Raw genomic sequence first — 14,662 nt, 5'->3', positions numbered from 1 at the left:
CTTCTTGGAACTGGTCTTAAGTTTAGATGCCTCCACAGTATTCAAGCCATAAGACAACCTTTACATTACAAAAAACGAAACAAAACAAATACCCCTTTTTTAAATCACACACACACACAATCACGATTATGTTTGTGCTACTGAAGCTCCTTAAAATTACGTTGTCCTTAGCTTTCCAACATCAGTCTCCAGAGGAAAGATGTTCTGTCAGAGAACAAAAGGAAGATGAGCCTGTGGCATCCATCACTTTCAGAATGAATAAAAGCCTAGTCACGGAAACCATTTTTTTTAAAGCTTCTTAAACACCGTTCTAGAGCCATGTGGATCTGTTGTTGGTGCTGGTGTTGTTGAAAAAGATGATTGAGATGACCTGAAGGAGGTCTGAAGGAAAAGCCAAGACTCTACTCTTTCTCTGTATATCTTGTGTGTGACTCTGGGTCGTGTGGCCACGGTGCGGACTAACTACTGATTTCCTCACTGTCAGCATTACGTTTTGTCCCCTCTCGCCTCGTAGAGTGAAAGTAGCAGCAGTAGCAATATCTCCACCATGCTGGTGACACACGATTACACGGCAGTGAAGGAGGATGAGATCAACGTCTATCAAGGAGAGGTCGTGCAAATTCTAGCCAGCAATCAACAGAACATGTTTTTGGTGTTCCGAGCCGCCACTGACCAATGCCCCGCAGCAGAGGGCTGGATTCCCGGCTATGTCCTGGGGCATACCAGTGCAGTCATCATAGAGAACCCTGATGGCACCATGAAGTGAGCATCTCTTGATTTCATAAAAGGAGCTGGAGGGTGGTAAAAGCGTGGCAGGAGGGAAGGAAGCAGGGGCGCACGGGGCCGGTGAGATTAACTAACAGCACATAGTGCAAGGGGCAGTTCTAATTGTGACATATAATCTAGTCTCTACGGAGATGATGATAATAATCTCCACTTCCCTCAGACAACAGTATGGAGTGGGGAATGCAAATGTTGTCATATTCAGTTTATAGGTGAGGAAATTGAAGCTGAGATGAGCTAAATGGCCTGTCTTTGATCACACAATTCATACAGATCCTGTCCCAGTTTCAAATCTGATGTCCATAACTCCAAGACTAGGGTACCCTCCCTCTCAGGTGGCTTCTTGTCTGTGAAATTCGTCTAACTGCCAGGAATTAGTTATCGCATATTTAGAAGTGCATAGACTTTTTAGTTTCACAAAACAAAAGTTTTAAGTCACAGTCCTGATTTATGCAACAAGCATTGATTAAACCTCTACCGTGTGCCAGACAATATGCTAGTGGCTAGGATTTAGAGATAAAAACAAAACAGCCTGACTTTCTCTTTGGGAGAAACAATACCAATGAAGAAGATAAGTTAATACAAAACCCATACAGAGTAATGTCTTTGGGGGAAAGATCAAAAGAGGCCTTTTACTGTTAGGAGGATGCACCGGAGCAGAGACTCAAAGGCACCTAGGGCTTATGACAGGCAGACCCAGGTGAAGAGAGAGTGCGTTCCAGGTATGAACAGCAGCTTGCCCAGAGATAGGAGAGGGCATAACATACATGAGGAACAGCAAACCATTGGTATTTTATCCTAGAGGACATTTATTCAACCCAGGGTCTCTAAACATGTTAATGCATGTTCCAAGATCATGGAACTTCTAACTCCAAAGTGGAGTTGTTTGATGTGTGACCCCAGTAAGGAAACTGGGTCTATTATTTATCCCTTATTAGTAAATCTCAATAATTAAAAAATTGGAAACCTATCACTTGCAATAAACATAAATTAAACAAAATGGAGTTTGGTTTCTGGCTTCATTACAGCAGTAATAAAACTTGTTTCTCTCCTGAGTTGCTCCGAGATATATTTTGCTGTTGTAAAAAAATTGGCTAAATGGAATCCCCTATTTAGTCCCATAAATTCCCAGCACAAAGGGATCTTTAAAGAGGAAAAGGCAACCAGCTTCCAGAGGGATAGATGAACAGACTTTAAAATTTATTAGTTTCTCCAGTGTTCATTGCAATTACATTGCTAACTAAATGCAGTCATGCTTCCATGCAGTTTGGGCTCCTCAACTGGCTCTCAGTGGTATCTAGTATAATTATGTCCATTAAGGGGTATAGGAAGAGTTCTTAAGCCCTAAATCTTGCTGTTTTCAAAAAGAAGCTTGATTCCCCAGCAACATTCCTAGGTTTCCAGGAGCAGCTTTATCTTTTTAATTTGCTCAGCATAGCTTTCTCAGTCTATGATCATATGCAAGAATCCCATTATTTTTATTTTCTCAAAGGGAAAATAATCCCTGTTCTTGGCTTTTTATATCTCACAACTTAAGATTTGAACTTAAATTATTCATGTCTTTTGGATATAAGACATGGTAGTTCTTGTGATTTAGTTGTTTCGAAAGAAGAGAAAAAATTTAAATGAGTGGTTTTTGCTTAGCTCTTCATAAGGATCAGCTTAATATTTTTCTTCTACAATATTTCCTACCAATCAAATTAATTTTCTTCCAAGATTCTTTGTAGAACATTTTTTTAAAAGCACAGTATTTAACAGAACATTCTATTTTCTTCTAGGAAGTCAACATCTTGGCACACAGCACTCCGTTTAAGGAAAAAATCTGAGAAAAAAGATAAAGACGGCAAAAGGGAAGGCAAATTAGAAAATGGTTACCGCAAATCACGAGAAGGACTTACCAACAAAGTTTCTGTGAAGGTCAGTGAAAGTATTTTCTGAAAGTCCCGAGTGTTCTTCTGAAAGCATGCTAAGCAGAAATTAGTCAAGCACCAAGCAAAGGACAGCCAAAAATATGCAGTTGCTAAACTAATTGCATTTGTAGTAACCATGCCCTATTCCCCTTTTCATTGGATGCCATTATATCAGAGAACTACAGCCTGTACCATAATTTCTAGTCTGCCACTTAGCTACTTCTTTTATTTCTCTTTATCTCTCTTTCCCCCTTCCAAACTCTCCATTCCCTTCCTTCTCCCTCTACCTTTTTTTCTCTCTTCCTTCCTATTCCTTAAGCTTTTCCAGTAGTGTTACCCAAGCCATTCCACGGTATTATAGGATTAAATACTATGCTGGCCTTTCTTTTCATAATTCTTTATTTCCTTTTGTCCTGTGATTGTGAAATTACAGCTGTTTAATTTGGTTCCATGAATTTAATAGAACTGCACTTAGTTTCAGATTATATTTTACATAAATATGAAATGAATACCCAAGTTATATCTTATTTGGGAAGCATATCTTGAAAGCATGCAGTTGAAGGCATTATCTATGGAAAATCAAGTTCTGATTATTTAATTTTATAATAAGGATTTTTTAATCACAAAATCACAAAACAATGCATTGTGACTTCTAATAACAAATGAAAACATTATAAAATTTCAAAATATAATATTTTACACCTATAAATTATATAGCAAAGCATCCATCTGATGGATGATCATCAGCTACCACCAAATTTTCTGGATTCACTAAAGACTCATCTATTACTATGGTGTGGGAAGAGTTTAGGATTTAGAGAACCATCACCACCCTACCACACACACACACACACATCTCTATAAAAGGAGGTAGAGGACACAGAAGTAACAGCTATCTAGATCTACTCCCTGACTCCACTGAAAGCTTTCCCTCCTTACAGTGTCTTACATCTGCCTTATGTAGTTGGCTACTGGAACTGCTTGCCAGATGGGCCCATGTTATGGCAGATGTGTAAAATGGAATATTGTTTTGCCATAAGAAATCATGAAAAAAGCACTTCAGGGTAGACTTGTGTCATTTGTTGCAAAGTGAAGTGAACAGACCAAGGAGAACAATTTATACCGTAACAACACTGTAGAAAGGAAGCTCTTTACTTAAAAAAGAAAAGCATACCAAGCTTAAGCATCACTTTTCTGCTTGAGGTGAGACTACAACTCTTAAAGACCAACTCTGGAGTCATGGGCCATGATGCTTCCACACTGTGTTAAAAAATAATCAAAAATATTTTTATTTCTAGGTCAAATTACTCCTTTTTATATCCTTTTTTTAGGAAATAATTCTATTATAGGAACTGAAACCAGGGATCCTTACCATAATTCACCCTTTGGATTGTAATTAGTTTTTTGTTTTCTGTTTCTGTTTCAGCTTCTTAATCCCAACTACATTTATGATGGTAAGTTACATTTTTGGTTTCTAGTATTCCTACTAATTGGCAGGAAGAGAATTTTTAATCCATCGAGTTTAACCCTAAAGGGATGTTTTCTTTTTTGGAACTTAGGGCTTACATAGCTATTTTAGCTCAAAATCCTCATTCTTTCCTTTTGGGGAGATCGTAAGAAGAACACGGAAGAACTGGTAATTAATTCGTTCATTTTCCCTTTCAGTTCCCCCAGAATTTATAATACCATTGAGTGAGGTAACATGTGAGACAGGAGAGACCATTGTTCTTCGATGTAGAGTTTGTGGTCGCCCCAAAGCTTCAATCATTTGGAAAGGCCCCGAACACAACACATTGAGCAGTAATGGACGCTACAGCATCTCATACAGGTGTGCCAACTCTTCATCTTATGTTCACTTCACATAAGAGAAGGGTGAGATAGAACAGGAATGGGGGGGGGGGGGAGCAACAACCCTGTATTCACTATATTTACCTGATTAAAGGAAGGGCCTGTGCATTGTGGGAGACTCCTGGTGAGAGCTTTCTCCATCCAAGTGACTGGTCTGGGCTTAATACAGCATGGCCAGGTGGTTTGCTCAGGGCCCGAGGAGCCAAGCGACTCATGTGATCACATGGCTAGGAAGTGTTGGGGCAGGCCTTGAACCCAGGTCTTCCCAGCCCTGTGTCAGCATCTCTATCCATTACATCTCACCTTTTAGGAAGAGGGGTTGGGGGAGGGGGAAGGGGAGAGAGAGAGACAGAGAGAGACAGAAAGATAAGAGACAGAAGACAGACAGACAGACAGACAGACAGACAGACAGACAGAACACACATGTGCCTCCACAGCACATCTGAGCTGGTTTTCTGACGGTCTGAGGTGGATGTGAAGGGAGACTGAGCTGGAGCAGGGATGATGGGGGTAAGTGGCGGCCCGTGAGAGGTTTTAAAGGGTGCATCTCCATGTCCGGCAGTGATTTAGGAGAGGCCACTCTGAAAATAATCGGCGTGACCACAGAAGACGACGGCATCTACACGTGTATAGCTGTGAATGACATGGGTTCAGTATCCTCGTCCGCCAGTCTGAGAGTTCTAGGTAAGCTCCTCGCTCTCGGGCTCGTTAGGCTTTCCGAAGAGGGCTGGGGAGTGGATAGAGGGAGGCTATCTGCCGCCCGGGCTCTCGCATAGCTTGGGGCAGCCTGGGGGAGCAGCATCCTCCCTCCAAAAGCCACGCTTTCCCTCTGTGCACACTCTCTCCAGGGGTGCAGATCGCAGGCAGTCTGTGCTCCTGGGGAGTCACGAGGGTGGAGGTAAGGCCAGGAATAGTCTGAAGGATTTACGCCTCCCAAAAACAGGTTTTCCCAGTAGGCAGCCTGCTGACTCTCTGAAGAGAGCTAGACTAGTGTGCAGTAGACAGGTGTGGAGTCTGTTCCCAGGCTGGGGGTCCCTGGCACAGCCCTCAGTTACTTAGGAGCTTTTCTCGCCAAATCGGACTTGTTCTGAAATACCCGATTATAACTATTGACTTCATTGTGTTTTATTTTGTTTTGTTTTTCAAAACCCTCTCTTATAATCAATTCTGTGGATTAGTGCTAAGGCAGAAGGGCAGTAAGGGCTAGGCAGTGGGGGTTCGGTGACTTGTTCACGGTCACACGTCTAGGAAGTGCCCACGTTTGATCCCAGGACTCCCAATCCAGCTCTCAATCCCCTGAGCCGCCTCACTGCCCCAACTTCATTGCTGATCATCATGCTATAATTTCCTAATGTTGGACTTCAGGGGAACTCCATAATAAGACCAAATTAGGTTTTTTATTTCAAACTTAATATTTTGAAAGTAAAAAAATTGCAAATTTCTTGAAAACAAAGCTGATTTCATTTTTTACTTTTTTATCATCAGTGCCTGGCACACAGTAGATGCTTGATAAATGCTTTTTAAACTGAATTGAAATTATTATTTTAAAGTATACCTTTACTTAGTAGAGAAAGTTTAATTAAAATTAATTACATAAAGTTATATCAATACTTAAAGTATTAATGGCTCCACACTTGGTTGATTGGATAAAAAGCTACAAAGATGAATGAGCTATTAATGATTTGTCATTGCATCTGCAGGGAACGCCATTGTAGGCCACCCCACTGCATAGTCAGATGTCTGTGTGAGACTGAAATAATTAGGAATTCACAGATCTAAGCATTTGCACTAGGGAAAGGATGATGGAGACATTCTTTTCTTTTCTCTAGGTCCAGGAAGTGACGGGATCATGGTAATTTGGAAAGACAACTTTGATTCCCTCTACAGTGAAGTGGCTGAGCTTGGCAGGTATGGTATAAAAACTCCCTGAATACAGCAAGCATTCTGTACGACTTAGCCAACCACGTGGCTCAGAGGCGGCCAGACCTAAGTGTAATATTCTACCACCAGATACTAATTTTACATGTAGCATATTTTAAATTAAACCTGTTATCATCTTTATATCACAATAGCATATCACTTGAACAATCTTGAAATGTTTTTACACATTGACCTAAGTGTATTTATACTTGGATAATCTAATCAAATCTTAGAGACTAGCAAATCTGCTACTATAATCTTTTCTAAATGCCACTTAAAACTCTTTTTAGGGGCAGGTTCTCTGTTGTTAAGAAATGTGATCAAAAAGGAGCCAAGCGATCGGTAGCCACTAAGTTTGTGAACAAGAAGTTGATGAAACGAGACCAAGTTACCCATGAACTTGGAGTCATGCAGAATCTCCAGCATCCCCTGCTAATTGGCCTCCTTGATACGTTTGAGACTTCCACCAGCTATGTCCTGGTCTTAGAGATGTGCGTATGATCTGACTTTCTTTACTACTTTCTAACCCTTTACTTCTAATGTTTTCATAATTTTTTTTTCATAAATGAAGGGAAGAAAAACCAGGATTTTTTTTCAGGATTCCACAGAATTCCTTAAAAATATATTGGAAATCAAAAATTAGAGTTTTAGAGCTTTTCTAAAATAAAAAACAAAAAACTTATGATTAGTTTGACCAGGAATCATATATACCCAATAAATTCTGTTGTCCTATACCCTCTGCAGCTGGTTCCCAACCATCCTGGTGATAGAGGTCTGATTTCAGGTGGTTCTAAGACTGCTTGAATTCAGAAGGTCCCTGAATTATTACTGGTATGAAAAACATCCTTGAAGTTGACCTAGGAACCTGGGAAAGTTCTGTGGTCCAACTGGTTTCATGTCTACTTCAGAATATGGAATCTAACCTTACTTTAACCCGAGAATAAACTTCTCATGAATTTTTCCCCCTTTTTCCAAACATTCTTAAACATTTGTTTTCTAAAAGAGAAAGAAGTTCAGTTGATGGAGAATATCCAGTGTCTTGGTAACTAAAGTCCCCTGTCTTCAGTCCATTTTTCTAACCCATTTCCCTAGACCTGTGGCTTTTGCTCTCAAGATTCAATGTTGGCAGTGTCCCAGCTTCATCACCTACCATCATTCTGAGCTCCTGACTCGCCCTCACTCCTGAGATCCCATCAGCTGTCAAGTCTTGTCATTTCTGTCATTTCTGTCATTCCTGTCTCTTCTCTCACGGGATGCCTCTTCCACTCAACCTTTCACCCAACTCTCACTTGTGGCTCCCAGAAGCTGAAGCCCTCCCCATGGCCATATCCTAGTCTAAGATAAAAACTGAGATATTGTATCTTTGTTGCTATAAAAGAAGTTGGTTTCAGGCTGCTGTGAGCTGTGGCTCTGAGTAACAATGTAACTGACTTGAGGCCTACACAAGGATAACTGCTGGGAACAGATGTAAAAAACAAAACCTCATTTAATAAGATTTAAAGTTTAAAGAAAAGGTAAGAATAGGTAAAAGGTTTAGGATATGATCCCTAATCTAAAGCGGGGAAGTGGGAGGGGGGTGTCTAAACTGTCCCACTGATCCTCACGCTCCTGCTTCTTGTGCAGGGTTTCCTCCTTCTACCCTTTTTAATCTATAACTAAAAACCCAAAATTTCTATACTCAGTAAGCTGTTCTAATTGTTAATATCCTTACACGTATCTTAAAAGTTTAGGTCTCCTGCTCACTCCTCCAACTGTCAAAACCTTTGGCGTAGAAGGCCCCAGTCAGGGTTTTCTTGGCCTCGTAGGCCCCTGGCCTGCTCTGCAGTCACTCAGGGATAAAAAGAACAGGTGTTTCTTTCTTCTCTCTTCTGGTCTTCTTACTCCAGCCACTCCCAAACTGCCACTTTCTCTCCTCTCCACACTGCCACTCCGGTTTTCCAAGTTTCCAAAGACAATTCCAGAAAGCAAGCAGCAGCCAGCACGGGTCATCCCGGGCATCACCAGCCGCCCTGACTTTGGCCCTGCCATTGGACTTAGATGATTCTGCCTCACTTAGATCCAGTGTATGCGCAAGTCAGGACATCCCCCTGTGCTCGCCGGTCCTCTTCAGAAATGAAGGACAAGCACAACTTTCCACTCCCGCAGTTACTGCTTTATTTAAAGCCCGGCACCAGCTGGACCCCTGCTGTCTTTCTAACCTTGCTGGCCATTACTGCCCTTCCACGCTAGGTGGTCCAGCCAGTCGTCCTGTCCCCTGTACCCATACGCAGCACTGCTCTCTCCCATCTCCTCCCTCACGTCCTGGAGATGCAGCTCAGGGATTGTGCCCTTCTTGACCCCTTCGAATGCTAGGGCTCTCCTCCTTCCCCCGTGAGCCGATGTCTGTATTGGTGCCCTTTTTTCTAGTGACTCCCTTGCCCATGGGCTACGTCCTTGTTTCCTTCATCTGAATGGGAGTTCCTTGGGAACAGAGATTGTTTCATTCCTTACCCTTTTATCCCCACTGCCTGGCACATAGTAGGTCCTTGATAAATACTTGTAAGTCACATTGGGAAGAAAGCCTTGAGCAGATGGAAACCTAGGCGGTTCCATTGCCCTCTGTGAAAGTACCAGGCTTATTTTGTCCTTCCCTGATCATCTCCACATTGTCTTCTTAAAGCATGATGCTCTAGAATAATGGCTTGATTGTGAAAGTGGTTGAGACATGAATTAAGGGGAGACTCAAAAGAAAAGACAGGATGGCACGTTTTCGCGAGTCCAGAGAAAGAACGGGCCGCAGGAGCCGTGTCACAGCAGCTGTTTCTCTACATTCATAGGGCTGATCAAGGCCGTCTTCTAGACTGTGTTGTGCGATGGGGGAACCTCACTGAAGGGAAGATTAGAATGTATCTTGGAGAGATTCTGGAAGCTGTGCAGTACCTTCACAACTGCAGAATCGTACATCTGGACCTAAAGGTTAGTAGGATGCCAAGGACCGGGGGTCTTGGGACGAGAATTCTGTTCACTAAATCACAGACAGCAAAATGATCTCTTCTCTGGAACGCAGTAGTCTCGTTGGCCCAGGAACAGTGGGGCCTCCCTGCTACGGGGTCCCTCAGAACCATTCCCAGGACCAAGCCGCCTCATCCCAAGTCTTGGAACGTCAATTCAGAAACTACCAAAAGTAGATTACAAGATGGGTTGTCATATGTGGAATCCTGCTCTGTAGTCAATAGTATCGTCACAGGGTTCCAAAGTGGCAGGAGTTTATTAACAGATTTGTGTGTTACTTAAGTGAGAAAGTAATATACCTTTGTCCTCCATTCAAATATATATTTGTGGAATATTTTTCCCACTGTAAACATCCTGTAGGCAATAAGCTACTGATATGTTTTCCTGTTTAGTTCCTATATCCAAAGAGTAGTTTGGAATTTGCCACAGAGAGAGGGAATAAATTTAAAACAAAACTCAGGGGGCAGCTGGGGGGCTCAGTGGATTGAGAGCCAGACCTAGAGATGGGCAATCCTGGGTTGAAATGTGGCCTCAGACACTTCCTAGTTGTGTGACCCTGGGCAAGTCACTTTACCGCCATTGCCTAGCGGTGAGGGGTCCCCAAACTACAGCACACTGGCCACATGCAGCCCGCTGAGGCCTTTTATCCAGCCTCCACCCCACTTCCAGAAGGGGCACCACTTTCATGGGTGGTCAGTGAGAGGAGCACTGTATGTGGTGGTGCCTTGTTCTGAGAGTAACTGAACAAGAACGAGGTGCCACACACAGGATTATGTGGCTGCACAATGGAAGATCTGGGGGAGGGGATTCCGCACTGTGTATACTGCTGCCCGGTATAGTGGTGGCAGTGATGGGCCTGTGCAAGGTGTGACAGGCCCATCACAGCCAGAGCTGCAGCTTCCGCTATCCCAGACAGCCGTATACAGATTTGTTCATAGTTTTTTTTTATAGTTCAGCCCTCCAACAGTCTGAGGGACAGTGAACTGGCCATCTGTGTAAAAAGTTTGGGGACCCCCGTCCTAGCCCTTACCACTCTTCCGTCTATTTTGGGAAAGAATTCAATCAAATTAGAGCTCTCCCTCTCTTCTCAATCATGTTATAGGCTTCTGTGCTGAACACAAAAAGGTTTTGCCCTGCTCTTCAAGTAAGTGATCTTGACTAAATGACCCCTAAGGTCTCTTCCAACCCTTAAGAGTAGCCTCAAGGTCTTATCTTTGTATTGTAATGGTAGAAATTGTGGGTTTTCTGGGAGAGGTTATAATATTGTAATGGTTAAGAATGTGGCTACAGGATTTATGTAATATTGAACAATGGCCGCCAAGGAATTTACTTATGAAATTCCTAAAAAATGAAACACTCAAGTCAGAATGGAGTTTATGGAGGTTTAATCACACTGGGAGTAGGGAAAAGGATAGGGAGAGAAGGAGAGAAGAGAAAAGGGAAAGGGGCTACTCAACCTCTGACCAAGGCAGAGGGAGTTTTAGGCCCAAAGGCCCAGGTGGAAAGAATCAGTCCTTAACTCACGTGACCCATCTGAAGGAAAGCTGTCTGCAGGCGTCCTCTCTGTCCAAGCTCCTAACACCAACTGGCATCTCGCTCTCTACACAGGAAGTGAGCGAATTCCAGAGGCTGTTCCCTACCTCACTTCCTGTGTCTCACAAAATCCAATGGTTGGCTCTAGCTTGGCTTAGGACAGCCCAGGTGGGCAGTTAGTTATTTCTGATTTGTCATTGACTAGCACATGCCCGTGTAGTGTGGGTGTGCACAATTTTTGGGTGCTAGACCAAGATGGAGACTTTTTAAAATTCACAGTATCTCCCATAGTGCCTAATGAACATAATTTGTCTGGTTGACTTAATGAGTTAGTAATAAAATTAGCCTAAGATAGCAGGAGGAGGGATTGTTTAAACATTAAAGTGTGGCTCCTGGAGTCAAGAAGACCCAAGTTCAAATTTTACCCCAGATATTTACTCTCTGTATGACCTTGGTCGAGTCATTTAACCTCTGCCTCCATTACCTCATCTTCAAAATGGGGAAAATAATAGCACCCACCTCGTAGGGTTGTTGTGAAGGTCAAATGAGTTGATGATTGTAAAATGCTTTGCCAACTTAAAAGCACCATCTATTGGTGGTAGTGAGTGGTCAGTTGGTTTGATTTTTTCAGAATCATCATTTTCTTCTTGTATTTTCTAGCCTGAAAACATTCTGGTGGATCAGAGCTTGGCCAAGCCGACAATAAAGCTGGCTGATTTTGGAGATGCAGTCCAACTGAACACCACCTACTATATCCACCAGTTACTGGGGAACCCAGAATTTGCAGCTCCTGAAATCATCCTTGGGAATCCCGTCTCCCTTACCTCAGATACTTGGAGCATTGGGGTGCTCACGTACGTCCTTCTGAGTGGTGTCTCTCCTTTCCTGGATGACAGTGTAGAAGAAACGTGCCTAAACATTTGCCGCTTGGACTTTAGCTTCCCAGATGACTACTTTAAAGGAGTTAGCCAGAAGGCCAAAGATTTTGTATGTTTCCTACTACGAGATGACCCTGCTCAGCGTCCTTCTGCTGTGCTCTCCCTCCAGGACCAGTGGCTGCAGCTGGGCAATAGTAACAGTGCTGATAGCCTTGATATATCAAGACTGACTTCTTTCATAGAGCGGCGAAAACACCAGAACGATGTTCGACCCATTCGTAGCATCAAAAACTTCTTACAGAGCAGGCTCTTGCCTAGGGTTTGACCTATCTTGAAGTTCTTTCTCATTCTCTTTCACCTGCCAATCAACTGTTAATTTGAATTTTGAGGAGAAAAAATAAAAACAGCCAATCAGCTGCTAGTATGTTCATCGTGTGAAATTGCATTCCAAGTAAGCTGTGAGTAACAGTTCTTGGGACTTATCGATGCAAGCTATGCTGGGGTGGAGGACTTTAACATTATACTCTGCAAAAAAGGCAGATAGAGCATTGCTGTATCACAGTATTTTATTCAGGTTTCTGCAAAAAAAAAGACAAAAAAAAGATACTTTTTTAAAAAATGAACAGGAATAGAATTTTGCAAAATTAACATTTTCAAGATTTATTCAAGAAAAATAAATGCCTATGTTCAAACCACTGGTATTAATGAACAAAACAAAGACATATCTGGAGAAGACTCACTCAAATGGTGATCCATTTATATGGCTTCAATTTGCAACCTGGTTTCAAGGAGGCCATAGAGCTTATCCAGTTGCCTCGTCTATCTGTATCTTGCATAGCAATGCACTGAGACCAGATTTGTCTTTTGAGTGCATTCAACCTCAAACTTTTGCATACAAATAGAATGAATCATTTTGCTCTGATAAAATGTAGGCCTTACTTGTATATAGACTGTTCCTGCCTTCAGTCTGTAATTTCCCCTCTCTCCCTTACCTTATCCCTCCTCCTCGGCAGCGTCCTAAATAGTGGCGTACCACCGTTCAGGTCCTTCAGTTGGGGGTCAAAGTTTGCCACCCCATCAGACAGGGACTCCGGGGCAGATCTTACTCCTGCCTCACCCTCACCCCCTTTCCACATCCCACCGAACCCATCAATCAGATTGTTGAGCAGTATACAGCCAGATGAAAATACTGTAAATGCACTCATTGGGATTTTTCTGTTTTATTTCATATCATGTGCAATGTTGTGGCTTTAACATTTTATGCAACTATTTATGAGGACCTCTGTTGTAACTGTAATAAATATATAGAAAAAGCACATACTTAGTACGGTGAGCTTTATGGTTTTGTGCGTGTGACTAAGGGGGTTTTTTTTGGGGTGGTGGGTGGGTGGGTGAAGGGATTGTATCACTGTGCCATTCGTTTTTATGATAATTAACACAGCAAAAATTCTCGTCAGTTTTGAGGACTGTAAAAAGTGATTTCGTATTCCAAATTGAAAACTGGATAATAGGGTAACATTTTAAAATTTATTATGCTATTATTCAAAATGCCAAAGTATTATTTTTTCCCAGAATCGATCTTGACATTTAGTACTTTTTAACATTTTTGAACCTGTTTACTTTCTGTACAATAATTGGCTGAATTTTGTGTTCTTTGGTTAAGAAAGCCAATCAAGGGTCAGCCACCATGAGGCCAGAATCCAATGCCTATGTCACTGTGGCCAAGGGAAAGGTAATGTTGGAGGTAGTTTCAGTGAAGAGGGATGTGCTTCTGGGCCACTTTGGATTTTCCTGAATGTCTTTTTATCTGTGACTGTGTGAAGTATAATAAATAGGAAACCAGCTGCATCCCCAAGCAAGTTAGACATCTTGGTCTTGAGCCATAAACCAGCTTAGTTAGCTTTGCAACTTCCAATGTATTTTATTTATTCATTTTGTTGGGTTTTTTGTTTCTTCTTTGTAAAGTTGTACAGAAACTTTTTAAGAGAAAAAAATGAATTCAAAACTGGATGTGTATTCGTAACCTCATAACTTTTATTTGTGTATGATTTCTTTTATTATTTCAGTTCAATTTTTACATTATTTTGCATGTATATTTCTTTGTACAGAGACGTGTTTACACAGTATGATGTGATGTAAATATTTTATTTTGCCATCAGTTATTTTAAAAAATTAAACATATTTGACATATTTGCCTGATTTTTGTGTTAGGCCTTTTATTCAGCTTTATTTCATTGGGATCACAGTGGACTAAACATTCCCCCAAGTGGCATAGATCTTTTGGCTACTTGCTGGGAGAGATGTATGAACTCTACTTTGAAAGCCAACTCAGCCAGTTTATCAAACCCCCACTTGCCCGCCCCCCCACTCTTGAAGCATTGTCAAATCACTGATATTTTTCTTTAGGGAAGGGGAAGAGAAAGAAATAAGCATGTAGAGAGTGCCACCTCTGGGCCAGACGCTATGCTAGGCGCTTTGCAATTGCTACTTATCTGATCCTCAGGACAACCCGAGAGGTAAGTGCCCTTATTGCCCTCATTTTACAGCAAGTCGGGCAAACAAAGGCTGAGTGACTAGCCCAGGATTGCCTGGCCAGTAAGCGTCTGAAGCCATATTTGAACTCTGTTCTTCCTGACACCAGGCCCAGCGATCTAAAGATGCTACCACCCATCTACCTCTAACGGTTGATCCTGTCTTTACCATCACGTCATCATTTACCAATCACTATTGTGCTTTGTGCAAAGATGTGAAAACTACCCAGAGGAGTAGTTTTTATTTAAATTAGTCCTAGAAGGCTTT

General features: G+C 42.0%; 1 protein-coding gene across 5 annotated transcripts in view; it reads left to right on the top strand.

The window, feature by feature from the left end:
* TRIO (trio Rho guanine nucleotide exchange factor) overlaps positions 1 to 14,062 on the top strand; it is a 539,234-nt gene extending 525,172 nt beyond the window's left edge. For 4 of the 5 annotated variants that reach the window (XM_056824283.1, XM_056824286.1, XM_056824285.1 and 1 more), the window contains 9 exons: positions 515 to 762; positions 2,562 to 2,700; positions 4,120 to 4,147; positions 4,359 to 4,521; positions 5,104 to 5,225; positions 6,371 to 6,449; positions 6,752 to 6,952; positions 9,278 to 9,416; positions 11,646 to 14,062. In XM_056824283.1, the coding sequence (XP_056680261.1) occupies positions 515 to 762; positions 2,562 to 2,700; positions 4,120 to 4,147; positions 4,359 to 4,521; positions 5,104 to 5,225; positions 6,371 to 6,449; positions 6,752 to 6,952; positions 9,278 to 9,416; positions 11,646 to 12,188 (1,662 nt within the window). In that variant the 3' untranslated portion in view covers positions 12,189 to 14,062. Of the gene's footprint in view, positions 1 to 514; positions 763 to 2,561; positions 2,701 to 4,119; positions 4,148 to 4,358; positions 4,522 to 5,103; positions 5,226 to 6,370; positions 6,450 to 6,751; positions 6,953 to 9,277; positions 9,417 to 11,645 lie in introns of those variants that run through there. The other variant, XM_056824287.1, reaches the window with a different exon arrangement.
* The last annotated feature ends 600 nt before the right edge of the window (positions 14,063 to 14,662 follow it).

The sequence above is a fragment of the Monodelphis domestica genome, chromosome 3 (genome assembly GCF_027887165.1).
Source record: "Monodelphis domestica isolate mMonDom1 chromosome 3, mMonDom1.pri, whole genome shotgun sequence".
NCBI lineage: Eukaryota > Metazoa > Chordata > Mammalia > Didelphimorphia > Didelphidae > Monodelphis > Monodelphis domestica.
The sequence above is the reverse complement of the archived record's forward strand: the minus strand, read 5'-3'. Positions and strand labels throughout refer to the sequence as shown.